Source organism: Sitodiplosis mosellana, unplaced genomic scaffold, assembly GCF_009176505.1.
Source record: "Sitodiplosis mosellana isolate CC-2019 unplaced genomic scaffold, AAFC_SMos_1.0 Smas_scaffold_30, whole genome shotgun sequence".
Classification (NCBI taxonomy): Eukaryota; Metazoa; Arthropoda; class Insecta; order Diptera; family Cecidomyiidae; genus Sitodiplosis; species Sitodiplosis mosellana.
The window spans coordinates 4,898,707-4,914,483 of record NW_022595272.1 but is presented as its reverse complement, the minus strand read 5'-3'; the positions used below and the strand labels follow the sequence as shown (position 1 = coordinate 4,914,483).

At 35.6% G+C, this 15,777-nt stretch overlaps 4 protein-coding genes across 5 annotated transcripts; all 4 read right to left on the bottom strand.

The window, feature by feature from the left end:
• Positions 1-58: 58 nt before the first annotated feature.
• On the bottom strand, positions 59-2,169 carry LOC129569000 (procathepsin L-like). The gene is made up of 4 exons (XM_055447356.1): positions 1,772-2,169; positions 1,475-1,677; positions 1,243-1,391; positions 59-1,177 (listed from the first exon to the last, which is right to left on the bottom strand). Exons 1-4 carry the CDS (start codon positions 1,859-1,861, stop codon positions 609-611), a joined length of 1,011 nt encoding a protein of 336 aa, XP_055303331.1. The 5' UTR covers positions 1,862-2,169; the 3' UTR covers positions 59-608.
• A 3,694-nt stretch (positions 2,170-5,863) lies between these two features.
• LOC129569343 (cathepsin L-like) lies at positions 5,864-10,637 on the bottom strand. The gene is made up of 5 exons (XM_055448090.1): positions 10,312-10,637; positions 9,011-9,118; positions 7,260-7,468; positions 6,869-7,176; positions 5,864-6,765 (listed from the first exon to the last, which is right to left on the bottom strand). The coding sequence occupies exons 2-5, from the start codon at positions 9,104-9,106 to the stop codon at positions 6,350-6,352; spliced, it is 1,029 nt and encodes a 342-aa protein (XP_055304065.1). The 5' UTR covers positions 9,107-9,118; positions 10,312-10,637; the 3' UTR covers positions 5,864-6,349.
• Positions 10,638-11,137: 500 nt separating this feature from the next.
• LOC129569340 (CCAAT/enhancer-binding protein gamma) lies at positions 11,138-12,031 on the bottom strand. Of its 2 annotated transcripts, none has more exons than XM_055448087.1 (2): positions 11,752-12,031; positions 11,138-11,485 (listed from the first exon to the last, which is right to left on the bottom strand). In XM_055448087.1, the coding sequence occupies exons 1-2, from the start codon at positions 11,843-11,845 to the stop codon at positions 11,265-11,267; spliced, it is 315 nt and encodes a 104-aa protein (XP_055304062.1). In that variant the 5' UTR covers positions 11,846-12,031; the 3' UTR covers positions 11,138-11,264. The 2 variants fall into 2 exon arrangements, with proteins under 2 accessions (XP_055304062.1, XP_055304063.1); XM_055448088.1 differs by lacking the exon at positions 11,752-12,031 and adding an exon at positions 11,577-11,700 and having other exon boundaries at positions 11,138-11,489.
• A 70-nt stretch (positions 12,032-12,101) lies between these two features.
• Positions 12,102-15,102, bottom strand: LOC129569337 (peptide-N(4)-(N-acetyl-beta-glucosaminyl)asparagine amidase). The gene is made up of 6 exons (XM_055448084.1): positions 14,271-15,102; positions 13,936-14,178; positions 13,522-13,863; positions 13,265-13,441; positions 12,775-13,191; positions 12,102-12,701 (listed from the first exon to the last, which is right to left on the bottom strand). Exons 1-6 carry the CDS (start codon positions 14,502-14,504, stop codon positions 12,180-12,182), a joined length of 1,935 nt encoding a protein of 644 aa, XP_055304059.1. The 5' UTR covers positions 14,505-15,102; the 3' UTR covers positions 12,102-12,179.
• Between the last annotated feature and the right edge of the window lie 675 nt (positions 15,103-15,777).

The following is a 15,777-nucleotide window of genomic DNA, read 5'->3' as shown; positions in this document are numbered from 1 at the left end:
GTGGACATTATTTACTTTAACAAATTTCAATAAATATAAACTTCAGATATTTCGTTTGCTACTTTCATATATGTTCATAACGTCTTTTGGTTGTTCAGTATGTCAGAAGAAGCAAATTGAACTTTTCGAAGTACTTCAAAAAAGTGATCAGTCCAAAATCACACTTTTACACTTTCGAAATGTTTTTTTCAAAGAGGTATTAATTTTGGAACACAGAACCTAAATGTAAATCAAACGAAAAAAAACTTAACCAAAGTAAATTCTCATGCTGAAAGCGAAATTAGTCTGATGAATGCAAAAATGCACTCAATTGCATCGAAACTATTTCCCAAAATGGATATCGTCAGTTTTGCGTTCGCTTTTGGCACGAGAACATTACTTTGTTAAAACTTTTCTTGTTCGATTCAAATAATACGTTTTGTCATTGAATCACATTTTATTTGGAACATATGCCAAACTGTTCACCTCAAAACAATTTCAACCAATGCTCCATTTCTAACTCTAACATATTTCTTATCTTATAAGGGAGATAGATCATTAAAAGTTATGATGTTGAAATAATATCAATTTCTTATATTCAATGAATAATCAGATATGTTACTATACAGTCAGAGAATGGGAAACACCGCACTGGTCGCTATTCCACAATGATTCATCTGATTTCGTGACATTCGGAAATATCCATGTTCGCCCCAGCTGGGTCCCCAGCTATTTTTCAAAATGTAATAATCTCTATCATGTTCGTCTGTACCATAGCCAACCAGGAGAACAGCATGGCTAAGATCTAAGATTCTTGAGCCGCAATTTAGTTCGTGATACACTCCACTCGAATAATGTTGAAATGAAGGATGTTTTGCGTCTACTGAAACCGAAATCGGGCCATGGATAGCAAGAGCTTTTTGTAGTTCATCTTCATTGCCACTTGGAATGCGTGAGAATCCATGGACAATAACATTAGACGGCTTCACAGTTGACTGGCAATAAACATTTTCGTAGCCATGATATGGATAGGATTCTTCTGTTTGGATTCCATGATCGCGAATGTATTTTATTGCTGATTCCGGCCAACCGCCACGGCATCCGTAGTTGGCATACGATTTCGAACAATCAACTAGATTCTGTTCTGATAACGACAGCAAATGGCCCGTTTTCAGGAAATGTTGTCCTTCAACGGCGCCTATTACCATGAAGTTAGATATTAAATACTTATATTATTTAAAAAGTATGGTATTAATTGTTTACCCGTTGTTGAAAATGACCAGCAAGAACCGCAAAATCCTTGATCTTTTACTCCAGTAACAGCACCTTTGGTGCGCCAGTCTACTGATTTTGGTAGATTTACATCGGTAGGGCCAGCAAAAGGTATTGATTCCTCATCTTCGTCTATCACACTTTCGTTTAATGAAATAAAAAAAGGAAATAATTCATCAATTTGTTCAAAGAAAAAGAAAATAAGTATTTTATCAATTCTCACTTTGTGCCAGCTTTGATGCCATTCATCATATCTATGAAATCTTCGGGTCTCAAGTCGCTGTACTTATTGAGGCCCATTTTGAAGTGAGCGATTCCATTCTCATAGTGCAGATTGTGTTCATCGATTTGGTGTTTGTGTTCAACGAAAATTCGAAAGTGGTGTATCTCATCGGCAAGTGAGTCATAGTGCTTGGAATGTTCGGCCTATAAATCAAAATGGATGTTCAATTTTCGGATGCATTTTTCTTCTTTTTCATATATTTATTCAACACTCTTTTCAACGAAACATTGAATTCACCTTGAACGAATTCCAATCATGCACGTCAGACATCAAGGTAGCATCACTAACAACTAATACTGATATAAACATTACAAGACGTTTTCTCATTATATTTGCTTGAATCTAGAATTCCGGAAGAAACAAGAAGCACTTCACCACACTTCTAATCGAGAGAAACTTATCAGCAATTTTCAACAAACGAAAAGATCACCTCGTAATACGTATACGGAACTTATAATTCTTTTACACAAACTAAAATGGGACTGAGAAATTCAACTAAAATCTAGCCTTTTTATATTGACAGGTGCACGTTGAAGAGATAATCTCAAGACACGAAACTACCATCGTTTTTACGCGAAAAGATACAAAAAGCTAAACAAAAGCGATATGAGATAAAAAAAGAGAATTTATTCAATTGAAACATTCATTAAATCACCAACGTTGAAACAAAATACAATAATCATTTTGAAACATCGTATAATCACAATTTTGATATGTTTGTTTACGTTGTAAATTTGTCAAATCGCTAGTTATAACTTTTCTTCTGAGAATCCAATCGCCATTTGTTCCTCATTTTTTTACAATTTCAACTGTATTGACATTGAAACCTAGGGGATTCACGCCAAATTTTATTTAGCAAAATCTATTTGTATTATTTAAATCATGTAAAATTCACGCTAGATTTCAAATATTTTGTATTATTGCCCGAATGCGTTGTTATTGTTTATATTCACCTTGAACAATATGTTCTGGAAGTGGGTTTTGGTGGATCTTCAGGATGGATCAGACTGGGTTTGACAATGCCCTGGTCCATCCTGAGGATCCACTTCCAGAACCAGGAGCGGTTTTGAACAATCCTGAGGATCCACCAAAACCCACTTCCAGAATTTTTGAAGCGATAATGACGTCAACAGATTAGACATGGTTCTGCTGACAGTCGGTTTATTGAACAAAATCGAGCAAAATTGAAATTATGCATACATATCTGTTTAATATGTTGAAACATAAACAAATTCATATTATTTATTCATATTTTAAATATGGAAATTGGCGTGAGTCCCCTAGATTGAAACCAATATGTGTTGATATCTTTTGGTCAAGTTAACCCATCAATTTTCTTAGAAAAACAGAACAAAATATGTCGATTTAAACCTATCAAAGAGCAAAATGCAAAAGAGTGGAATGGTTTTTAGTTGCATAATAATTTCTTTTTCTAAATTTGACTGAATAAAAATTAGAGAGAATAAGACCATTCGCCAAAAAAAACTCGTTGTTGCATTAAGACCAAAATAGTACAGTTCTTCGGAGAGAAACTGTTAATATAGCTCGAAATATTCCCGAAAAATCGGAAAGGAAATTCAAATTGTAAAAAAAATCTGCATTAAAGTTTGCATTTTATTGACAATTTATTTCGTTTTACTATTACATCATATTTGATTTAAAACAAGAGAAAGTTACTACCGCTTATTACATTTGCTTATTTCTGTAAATTTTCGATAAAAATCTGCTACACATTATTTTATTCTATTCAATGCTATAATTGAAATAATAATTCTTACATGTGTAGGCTTATTCTTACACATTTTGCTTCAACTGGAGCTAAACTTTTATATTTGATGCAGACATTATGCACAGAAGATATGGATTCAGAGATACAAACCTATCACCTCATGGCATGAGAAAATGTGTTTCAGTTTTGGTAAACAATTGTTGTGATAATCAACAGCAGAAAAAAAAACGGTTGCCCAGTTTAAAGTTCCAGAAAATCGCCTGTGTTGATACTACGCTCAATGATAATAAGCTCGAAATCAAATTCAATCACTATACAATGTTTTGAATATTCATACATTGTATAAAAACAGTTTATAAATTTTCCTATGCATTCATTCATTTTCGATATTTTTGATTTCGATTTGCATTTTAAACTACATTGACACTGATAATGGAATGGTGTCACTTCACTGTGAGTGCTGCCCATTTTATTCGAGACACAACACAATTTGCAGTGCGAACAAAGCGAGTTAGCGGTCAAAGTTTAAGCAAAGAAATAGCGAATGAAAAAACACTTTTCAGGTTACAGAATAATTATTTATTGTTTCAAAATTCCACGGAATTCACTTTGGTGTTGTGCATTTGTATTTGAAATTTAAGTCATTACAAACTGATGGATTGAAATCATAAACATTATTATTATATAGAATGTAATACAATGTTTTTGTTTAACTGAACCAATAGAACGGTGGAATTTTCATCACTCTGCCCCATACGGTGCCCCTCACTTTGACGAACGTTCCAGTTTTAGCGGTTTCGTACTTTGGGCGTCCGTCAAATTGGAATTCGGATGCCTTGTTGGTTACACTGCAGTTGTAGTTAACTTGATCAGATCGTTCAATGTTTTCAATGACGAGTATTGCGTTTTCATTATTGTTTGTGTCGTTAACTGACCATACGATGTTGGGCTTAGTTCCACGTGCAACGCAATCCAGCTTTACATCTGTTGTTCGGACTGTATTCATTTTTTATGGCAATTTTTCCACATAGACGTTGGCAATGACTTCGATGGTGGCTGAATCACTTGTTTCCGGAATAGTGCATTTGTAATTGCCAGCATCGCCAACTTTTGGCTTAGGGATTACGATAAATGGTATATAGTTGTTACGTTAAAACGATGTATTTACTCCGGCACCTTGTCCACATCCACGCTATTTTTTTGCCTTTAGTCGAAACAATGAAAAAATAAACAAGAACACACGGAAATATCAATTATTTGATGCACAGATCAAATCAATAAAATCACACAATTTGAAGGGGAATAAAGAGAAAACACAATGGAAAACTACGATGGATTTTCTTTTTTTCAACAAAAACTCACCATTTCATAAGGTATGTGCGCTCGGTACGATGAACGCAATTTTTTTTTCTCTTCAAAACGGAAAAACATTACAATTTTTAGCATAAAGAAGCAGAAAAGTTGCTTGAAGCATTCATTCATGTAGGTGTTTGTCGTTAGCTGGAATTGCGATGCAGTTTGTATGTATGTTTGTTGGATTTGCCGGTTTCGGATTGTGTTGACCACGTTTTGTGATTCATTCTTGACATCCGACACTTCCAATCGCAATTTGAATGAACATTACGTCAAGGAAACAGTAGAGCACCCAATACGATAAAGATTTCCAGCGTTTGCTTTGTATTCAACGACAATGTAAGAAATTCAATATGATTTAATGGAAAAAGCACTTTTTTTGCTTGGTTCTTCTTTTTTTGTGTCTGTGGAAGAACTTATCGCTGAAGTCTGTCTTTCTTTTGCTTGGAAATGTCACTCACCTCAAATTCTTCTGAATTTAACAGCAAACATTGAACAGCAAATACGGCTAAAATCTCCTCTTCAGAGATCAAATATGCCCATGTCATGCTCATTGAAGTGTGTTTTGTTTCAAAACTAACAATTTCCTTGTTCCATAGAGAATTGAGATAACTTGACATTAACTGATTAATTGAGAGTAGAAACGCCACTATTTCAAATGTTCAAATAACAAACAGAAATAAGCCAAACAAAAATTCAAAAATTGTCATCATCAAGTGCGTAAATAAATTGTGATATAAGTTGAACTTGTCTATTTGGATCACGCATCAAATGTATCGGCCGGTGTTGATTTAACGTTGTCATATTTCAGATTTCAATTACTGCATTTGTGTTTCACATAATCTCATGCGCTGTTCACGTTCTGACCGATCGATATTGCGTCGAAAATACAATCCGAAAAATGCCAAAATGCCGAGACCGAAGATTAGTTCTTTTTTTTTTAATTCGTTGGCGCGATAAAGAAGTAGTATGAAATTGAATGGTTTCGCAAATATTTGTAGATTTCGGTTGAAAACCCCAAAATTCACATTTATTTGACAAACAACGAAGAAATGTCACAAATCGACACTCTCAAGACAAAAAACTGTTATTTTGCGAAAAAAATGTGTTTCAATTTATTTCATGAATGTTTTTTTTAAATCAAGATTGATTCTGTTTATCACCGACGGTGATTTTTTCTAATCATTTCCAAGACCAGATATCAATGGCGAAGGGAGTAGGTTTTCCCACACACGAAAAACGCACAATTCACAGTTAACTTCTTTTAAAATAACTTTATTCTTATTCAAATTTTTATAATTGATTTGTTTCTTTTTTTTTCTTCGATTTCCTTAATTTATCCTGTGAAGATCAGACCAAATCTATATGTATAGTTTCGATATATAATGCTTGAAAGTATTCGTATTGTTCTTTAATGGAACATATGTATAATTTTATTTCTACAAAATAAAGTATCGCTTAATTCGCATTTTCTTTTATCTGTCCTAAGTCACGCAATCAACAATGCTAACATACAAGTTATTATTTGGTAACATGAACTAGACTTCTTCTTTTTCTTTTATTCGATATTAGTAAAATATTTAGTGAATAAAGGTGGATCTCGAAATAATATTCGTTGAAAACGAACGTTTTCGACCAAAGTAGAAGGTAGAGTAAAATATGAAAAATTTGAAATGAAAATGACAAAAGAAAATAAAAAGAGAAAATTGATAGAACGTTTAAAAGTAGAGAGTTTAAACGAGTGGGTAGCTGGCTGAAGTAGCGATACCGCAATGGTTGTGCTTGTTGCGAGCCATTTTAACGTAGCCACTATCTCCCCAAGTCGTACCCCATGAATTCTTAACGATGTAGTAGTCTTTGCCATTCTCATCAGTTCCGTAGCCAACAGCCAAAACGCCATGGTCCAATTGTTGTGAATCACATTGTGGCTCATAGTACACGCCCGATTGGTAGAATTGGAAGGATTCGTGTGATGCATCGATGGCAACCGAGACTGGACCGACAGTGGCGAGAGCAGCAACCAATTTCTTTTCATTACCTTCTGGGATGTCGACGAAACCACGATCAGTAGCGCCCGAGTTCTTTGGATTGTATTTGCAGGTGTCATCTGTGCCTTCGTATGGATAAGTCTTCTCTGTGTCGATACCACCTGTATACATTAAACGGAAATTAGAAAAATGAATATTGATTAAATAACAGAATTTCGATTGAATGGCATAAATCGTTAGAAGAACGACGTTCAAATATATTACCATTATCTTTGATGTATTGGAATGCGTTGTCCATTAATCCACCGTTGCAGCCATTGTTTCCGTATGAAGCCGAGCAGTCGACGAGATTTTGCTCTGACAATGAGACCAAAACACCCGTTTTACGGAAGTGTTGTCCTTCCAATGCACCGGTAGCCGAAAATGACCAGCATGAGCCGCAGTGACCTTGGTCCTTGATTTCAGTCACAGCACCCTGGTCTCTCCAGTCAACTGAGGCGGGAACTTCAACATTTGCTGGTTCAACGAAGAAGATTGGCTCTTCTACGGGTTTGTTGTCACCTTTGCTCATTCTGGGCGTGGAAAGAAAGGAAACCGTTAATTTTGCCTCATAAACAATACAGAAGCAGAATCAGAAGGAAAAGGTAAAACTTACTTCAATGCAACCGATCGATTGAATCCATTCATGTGTTGAATGAATTCATGATGCAACAAATCGGCGTATTTGTTCAATCCCAATTTGTATGTAACATGTCCCTTTGCATAGGCTTGATTATGTTGTGCAATTTTATTTTTATTTTCCATAAAAATCTTCATACGGAAACGTTCCTCCGTATCGCTTTTGTAGTTTTTATCATGCTCACTCTAGAAACGACGGAAGAAAGAAAGAAAGTGAATAAAAGAAAAGAATTCGCTTGATAAGAAAGTTCCCATTTCAGAAGTGTGCTTAAAATAAATGATTCACATTGTGTGTGGAAATGAGGAGAAAAAAAAAACGCAAAATACACAGAAAGAGTATTTGGCCGTTATCACATATCAGTTACGTATGCGTCGTCTGTACTGACAGTAATAATCGGCGCGCAATAACTTCAATCGAACAGTTCATGTGACTGGGGTCAAAATGAATATTAAAAATTTTTTACGTTGTGTTCAAAGTTTCTCGACGTCGAGAGAGTTTGATTACGCGCAGAAATGATTGTACGCAGTCAAACAACGCGCATTTTGGCGCGTAAAAAGACACATGCTGACAAAATAGGTCAACGACAAATCAAGAGTTTATTTTTTGAATCCACGTGACACTTGAATCTCCTATTTAATGCAGCCTAAAATCAGAGCAGTAGCTACTTTTGTCATACACCAATTTATTCATTAGACATATGCTGCATGATTATGATGACAATGACAATAGCCAAGCGTCATTCTATGTGTGAATGGAAAATGGCATCGACATCGATATGGCTTCTTTGTTTCAAGTGAATCGTTTTTCAATGCGACAATTCTCGTCGCAGTTCGAGTGATTTGCAATAAAAGTGATTGCGCAAGCGATTAAACTTGAGTACAAAAATAATTTTTTGTGCAGTTTTTCAAAAAAAAATTCCTGCAAATGGTACGAACATTCGACAATTTGTGAATTTGTCATCAATTATAGACAGCAAATGAAAGCATTTCGATGAATCGTTTATGTTTTGTTTTTGACGAAGATTTTTATTTATGAACTAATTCCGACTGCGACAGCAAATCATGTAAACTGATATGGCTCATTCAAAAAAACTAGCGAAAAAGAGAATTGCAAATGAAGCGAGGACAATAAGACGCAATCAGACAGTCATGTGAGTTTTATCGCAATTCGGAATGAGGATGTACGTTCGTCATAAAAACACTTTTTTTTGTGTTTTGATTTTAGAACCGGTTAGGTCAATCGTTTCAGAGCGTTTCTGCTTTCTGAATTTTGCTCCATCCGTTTTTATTCTAGCCGTTTGACACTACGATCACGCGCTTCTCGCCCCGCAGTAATTTAATACGGTCGTTTGAAAAACGCGATTAAAAATAATTCCAACGAACGAACGGAAAAAAGGTTACATTTCTATTTATGTTTGTATGTTTACTTTTTGCTGTTGATGCGATTAACGATAACGATAAGACGACCGATTGTCAAACCAAAAAAAACACATTCATCAAATTGATGTTTCAAACTATTATTGAAGCGTAATTAGTTCAAAATATTCTGCAAGCGCCAATTCAATATCAGATTTTTTTTTATTCGTAATAACGGAGGGGCGTTTTAATTAAAATGCATTCTGATGAAATTTTGGGAGCAAATAATTTTTGTTTCGGAGAAATTGTGAATCATTTTGATGGGTTTTATTCAAAATAAATGAAATCATCGCACAAAATACCATATCTTACCTTGAATGCGTCCCATTCCCCTTTGACAAGCTCGAAGTATGAGATGGCATTCGCAGCCGCCAACATTCCAACGAAAACAATCAGGAATTTATTCATGATGATTGGATTCTGCAAATAAAGCAACAACAAAAAAAAAAACGAATCAAAATAATAGTCTTTATTTTGTGATGCGATTTTTCAAAGGATATATAGATACGGAAACTTTCTGTCATGTTTCGGTTGAAATAAGGCATTATGCAGCGAAAACTGGTTTCCGTTGTTTTCAAATACAAGTTTAACCGAATCGCTTCGTTTTACATTTCATACAGAGGCGAGTCTACACACAGCAAAAACAGCTGTTGCATGCGAATGTGTCATCCAAATCGAACCCATTCTAACACTACACAAAACTTGTGTAGACTGTACAGACTCAAGCGAACCATACACACAGACACGTACACATACAAATGCGCATTCTCTTTTGTTTATATCTATTTCGTTTTTACGTCTCCGATAAATATCGACACTGAAAACAGACCAAAATCCGATTTTGTTTTTCGTTCATTTGTTGTTTTTATTTCTTTGTTCTCGGGAAAAAGGTGAGTCAATGTTTAGTTCGATCTGAAGCGATGTCGCAAAGGAAAATAAACATCAAAACAAACACACAGTCGACTCAATTGGTCAGAAAGAATATTTTTTCCGTATGAATACACCCGTATTTTTCTTGTGTTAACTACCAAGAACATTCAGAGATTTATGGTGTTTCCATTTTTAAATGTGCCAAATCATCATCATTTGTGACCAAAGAACAAACGATATAATTGTTCCTTTTTTTCGACCGGAAATTATTGATTAAATTATGCGTTGGAAATGAATGTGATAAAAGAAATTATCAGAATCAACGGCGATTATTTTTTAAATAATTATCGGGAGACCATTTCCCTTAAATAAAATATCAACGATGAAAAAACGGTTCTTTCGTTCTCATGAATTGGCGTTTTTTTTGGAAAAGAGAAAAAATAAACCCGACCTTTGTCTTATGCTCAATATCAGATGCGGCTGAACTTGAAATGAACGTCTAATTGAATAATTCGATTTAGTCGCTTATTCTTCCGTATTTGCGACTTATTTTTTAATTCTGACTTGATTTATGTGCAAATTGCGTAGCAAATATAAAATTAATCTAATACATTTGATGACAAAAATACTTCAATTCAATTAAGCGAAAATGGTATTGCATTATATAGATAAGAGAAGACGCCTTTTTTCCTAACAGAATATGTCTCTTGAAAATCAAATAAAAGAAGAGTGTGGCTACTTACTTGAATACGCTTTGTATTACACTTTGAAAATATTGAATTTGCTTCACTTTTTTGACAAAAGTTTTATCGAAAAAAATCGAATTTTATTCAAGTTAATAAACTAAATTGTTTCTTCCGTAAAATGAGAGAATAATTAGAAAATCAGTCTGACTCGATCGACGACCCAACACAAAATAAATAGAAATGTAAACGGTTTCGCGTTGATGACTTTGTAGTTTGTGCGACGAGAGATATACACATGATAGGGCGAAGATGAGGCAAAAAGAGAGAACGATGAAACATTCGATGTTGATAGTCTACAAACACTTCTCCTACTTTGTGTTTTGCACACAATAAACCCGTACGAATTCGCTGTTCAACTTGACAACGGCTTCGATGTGTACGTGTGTACGTGTGTGTATATGCGCCTGTGTAGATTTTGCAAGTGCTCTCCAAACGTGGCGAAAATAACAAAGTGGAGCGAGTGTTAAAAATCCTTGAGATTCTTGTTCTTTCGTGTTTTTACATGCATTGATTGCAGTTTTTATGAAGATATTTTTTCATAATTTTTTTTTTCTTCATTAAAATTTGTTTCTCCTTCTTGATCTCTATTTTTCTTCGTTCTTTCCCCTCTCTTTTCTTTTCTCCAATTATCTTTTGCCATGAATTATTAAAAAAAAATTCTTACTTGTTTGTTTGCTTATTTGTTTGAATATCAACGGGTTTTCCAAGAATGATACTTTGTACTCAAAAACAATTGTTTTCTCACCATCTGGATCAAATTGAACAAACAACGCACTAAAACATCTGTCCGTGAATCACTCATTCAAAAATAAAAACCATACTATTCAATAATAATTGACGGCGAACATTTTTATTGAACGTTTTTATTGTACAATATAGCTGAATAACATTTTATCTGTTGATTATAATTAAAAAAAAAACCTTAACTATCCATTAAACTTAAAAATCCATTAGTCCTCATCGCTGTCAGCTAACAGTTTATTCAGGTCAAAGTTGGCTCCGGCATCTGTCTTGGCTTTTGCCGTTTCTAGAAATAGATCTTTGAGAGTTTGTAATTGCTTTTGCTTCTGGGCTATCCTTTCTTCCAATTGAGTATTGGTCGCTTTCAAATTGTCAACTCGGTCCTTTGTTTCATTGGCGCGTTGCTTCGACTTGACTCGGCTCCGTTTTACTGCCTGCAAATGGAATAAAACAGAAATTCAGATTAAACACAACCAATAAATCAATATGCATAGAATGTACTGCATGCTAAAGTAAATTACATGTACACAATCCATTTCAATCCCACAAATACGAACGTATGAAAAGGGTTCCAAACATCACGATTAAAAACGCAAAAGATTTGCACAAAATCACAAACAAAACGAGTGTTCTTATTGATAACACATCAATTTGGAGCAATTCGATAATGTTGGATTCTTTGAAAGAAAAAAACACTTGCCTGATTGTTTCGGTCTCGCTTCTTGCGATAGTCCTCGTCATCGTCACTGCTACCCTGTTTGGATGTCTTTGCCTTTTTTGTAGGCGGCATTTTCTTGTTTATCTTATGCAACAAAGCTTTTTTGTTTTGAATTTATTGTTTTTACTGTGTGTCGCACACTTTCTATGACGTAGTAATTGTTGTAAGTAGACACAAACAATCGAGTGTGTATTGTACGTACAATTTGGATGATTGTTATGATGAAATTGTTGTGAAATTCGCTTGTTGACAACTGACTCATTGACAGCTAATAGCCAATGACTGGGGTGCGTTCGACAAACAGTTTATGACAGATAAACAAAACCAGTTTATTTATTTTTCGAATCAATGTACGTTTATTTTCAATCGAATTTTTTCGAGTTTACGATTTGTTTACGGGAATGTTTTAGAAAAATGTAATATTCAAGTCGAATGGGAATTCATTTATGGATGCAATCGATTGCCTAAATAATTGTGTATGTTGCCAGGCGCAGTCTCCATTGCCACCGCTCAGTTGCACATTAATCGTGAACGAGTCGAGATTTTTGATACTTTGGAAATTCGGTAACACTTTGCCTTTGTGCAAAAAGGTAACTTCAATCTGGCCATTTTCGTAGGTTTTAACATCAAACTTAAATGATATATCCTTAATTTTTAAGTTGCGATCGGAAAAATCGAATTTCCATTCAATTTCGGCTCGATCACTATCCTCAGCTCGTGCCAAGTAGACCATTTTCCAATCGCGTTCTTCTTTTCGAAAGATTTTTTCCCAACGATAGGCACACGATTGCCATGTCTTTGCCGTTTCTGTTGGCTCAACTCCATTGGATCGATGGAGATAACGCTCATACTCATTCTTAGCACTAGAAAATCGTACGTTGAACTCCTTTGCATTGGCTTCGGTTTCTGTTGCATTGAAGACAAAGAACTGAAAAGGAAAGAAAAGGAAGCATTAGCTTGACCGCCAAGATGCTTCAAAGCATATAAAGTCTATTATTTACGTTATTCGATGTACACTGTTGGTCTTCGCCACGCGTCAATCTCCAGCTCAAGCTGCCCGAACTACGGCCTTTCTTTTCATTTTCGGTGGGCTCTCGCTGAACCATCAGCTCAATGATTTCCCGCAAATTGCGCTTTTTCAAGTACTTTTTACGAGCGACAGACAAATTCATCTGTCGCTTATCTCTTAATAACAAAATGGTTTTTAGCACTTCTGGTTCAGTGCAGCGCTGTCGATTGCGAGTGGCTTCTTCGTGGTTGCTTGCATATCGCCAGGTGACATCTTGAATGTCTTCATGTGAAAAGGCAATGATATAGTCAACTTTACGTTTCCAACCGTGCTGGTACATCAATGGCGCATCAACCACATTATCGGATGGATCGATGTGAATCCATCGATTTTGAGCCTCTGAAAACACCTGCGACGTAAAGAAAGTCAAGAAAATTACGCAAAATTGGCTTAAATTATTCATGGGAAAATTAACTGCAAACCTCTGTCCAAACATGATCGAAAGTCGCTTGCACCAAACGAGCCTCGTAGCCAAGACACCGGCACAAAAACGTGAAACAATTGGCGTACTCGCCGCATCGCCCTTTGCGTGTTAGAAGCAATTGTGCCACATCGTTGTAGCGATAGAATTTTGTTTGTGTATTACAGCAGTACAGAACCTAAGACCAGTTCAATTAATGCAATCAAATATCATTTGTCAATTATTCAGCGGCATTCGATTAAAAATTGAAATGAATACCTCAACACGGGTGTCGTTTTCAACTTGTGATCCCTTGGTACGTGCATCGTCTTGTCCACAAACCTTGCACGGCAGTGTGTTTACCCATTCGAAAAATGACTCGTTAAACCATTTTGTGAGCTCAACAAGCAGCCAGTCATCGAAACTGGGATCTTTGATTTCTTTGTTCAATGGCTGCTTGTATTGTTCCTTCTGAACAGCGCGCATATTTTTGATGGTATTTTCGGTGAGTGTTCGAATCGGAATCATTCGTCGGCCGTAGTACTGTAATCGATCATCTTCGTATTGCATAACCTCATCCGACCGAAATTCAAGATTTTGTAGGAAAGCATTTTGGAATGGCTGCGAAATGGAAAAAGAAAACCATGGCTAAAAATAGGCAAATCAAAAATTCAAAGACATTATCATACTTACGACAACTTTTTCAAAGTTGATTCGTTCGCGATACGGCTTCAATGGTACAATTTTCGTTGGTCGACGCTTTATCGCACCAACACTGGATCCCGAAGGTTTTGCGCTTATTTTTGCTGGTTGCGATAATGGAATTGAATCATTTGTACCATTTTTAATCACCTCAAATCGTTCGTTCAGTTGATCACGATACTTTCGAATGGTTGCTATCAAAACATTTGTGGGCAAATTCAATGCTCCATTCACCTATTTTCCGATATTTACATAATATTCATCATTAGCAATCAATAGAAAGAAAAAAGAAGAAAAAAAAATAAAGCCCATTCCCCCAGCCACACCTCAACAAATCCAATTTTCTCCAAAAATGCTCGGACTCCATTCAAACACAGCAGCTTTTCTTTGATGATTTTATTCTCCAGCCGAATGGTGCGGTATTTGTCATTTTGCGGTTCACGGATAACATTATCTAAGATTTTTAATAAAATCGTCACACTCTCAATGTATTTCGTACCGGTGGTGATACTCTCTAAGTTTAGCACTTCGCGTTCGTAATTCAGTGAAGATGCCATCATAAATAATTAAGATAATGTGAATGTCTAACTGATTCGGGTGTATATTCTTCACTTGTTCTTTTCGTGTTTTCTTTGTTTGTCTAATAATAAACGTTGAATTTATTTTTTGCGTGATAAAGTAAAAGATTTTCTAAACAGAAGTGCACGAGTCACACACCACAAACGAATGCATACACACGAAAATACGATGAGAAATGGCTTGATTAACAGTTGAGACAGACAACAGCAACAGAGCGACAAGAAGAAAAAAATATATAACATTCGATTCGTTTGACGTCGAGAGCAAATAATCAACACGGAAAATAAATTGACACCGTCGTCAATGATTGCCTTGAAAAAATGTGCTATGTTTCATTCAATTAAAGCGAAACCCGAAAAAAAACTAATACTAAAAACCGCAATTTGTTCAAACAGCACGCACACAATCGGTCGATTGACTGCTATCACAATCGAACTCTGTCTATCTCTCATTCAAGTGACTGTCACCGAACACAATATGAATGAGTAATGGAAATATGAATACATTGCGAATTTCACGAGTGAGGTTATGTTCGCATACGACAGCAGTGGCAGCAGAAAAAATGTCACACAATTCCATAATACACATACGCTGGCAGAAAAAAAAACTTGTTTGTAACGCGCAATGCTGCCCATAGAGTGTGTTTGTTCAACGACCGACCGATCGGCTCTCGTTCGTATTGAGCATTCTGTGTCTAGTTCAGACGTTAACAATAAAACGTGTAAACAATACGAAGCGAATGCGAATGCGAAACAAAAAAGAAACAGAGAAAAAAAAAACGCTACACCAGACTTACAATATATTTGGAATTGAAGCAGCAACCGAGCAGTAGAAAAAAAAAGATGAAAAGCAGAAAGAAAGAAATGAAAGAAACAAAAAAAAGCACACACATCGTGTGTATAATGGAACACCGAAGCGAATGTAGAAGTCAGAGAGACGAGTCAATGTGTGCAGCACCGAGTATCCGTTAAGTTCTTTGTGTGCGCGATGTGTGTATTCACGTCATGAGTAAAACTCCAAACACATTGTTGGCTGCTTCGTATTTCAATTCGGTTCGATTACGGATCTGGTTGTGGTTAATGTGTTTGTGCTTCTCTCCTCACATCGTGCAGAAGAACATATTTTTTTTCATTTCGATGCATCTTCGAAAATATGGCGATTTGTTAGAAAGTAAAGAACACTCAATGTACGCACAATACTATAAAGTCGTTCCATTTCGTTCTCCGAACTATAATTTTGCTAATTTTTTTCCAT

Coding starts and splice junctions, on each gene's coding strand:
- LOC129569000 (XM_055447356.1), bottom strand. CDS start 1,861: ATGAGAAAACGTCTTGTAATGTTTATATCAGTATTAGTTGTTAGTGAT. Junction 1,678..1,771: donor ATGATTGGAATTCGTTCAAG/GTGAATTCAATG, acceptor TTTGATTTATAG/GCCGAACATTCCAAGCACTA. Junction 1,392..1,474: donor GGCATCAAAGCTGGCACAAA/GTGAGAATTGAT, acceptor ATTAAACGAAAG/TGTGATAGACGAAGATGAGG.
- LOC129569343 (XM_055448090.1), bottom strand. CDS start 9,106: ATGAATAAATTCCTGATTGTTTTCGTTGGAATGTTGGCGGCTGCGAAT. Junction 7,469..9,010: donor GGGAATGGGACGCATTCAAG/GTAAGATATGGT, acceptor CGTCGTTTCTAG/AGTGAGCATGATAAAAACTA. Junction 6,766..6,868: donor CCAATACATCAAAGATAATG/GTAATATATTTG, acceptor TAATGTATACAG/GTGGTATCGACACAGAGAAG.
- LOC129569340 (XM_055448087.1), bottom strand. CDS start 11,845: ATGCCGCCTACAAAAAAGGCAAAGACATCCAAACAGGGTAGCAGTGAC. Junction 11,486..11,751: donor AGACCGAAACAATCAGGCAA/GTGTTTTTTTCT, acceptor ATTTGCAGGCAG/TAAAACGGAGCCGAGTCAAG.
- LOC129569337 (XM_055448084.1), bottom strand. CDS start 14,504: ATGATGGCATCTTCACTGAATTACGAACGCGAAGTGCTAAACTTAGAG. Junction 13,864..13,935: donor TCAACTTTGAAAAAGTTGTC/GTAAGTATGATA, acceptor TCCATTTCGCAG/CCATTCCAAAATGCTTTCCT. Junction 13,192..13,264: donor TCGATCATGTTTGGACAGAG/GTTTGCAGTTAA, acceptor TTTACGTCGCAG/GTGTTTTCAGAGGCTCAAAA.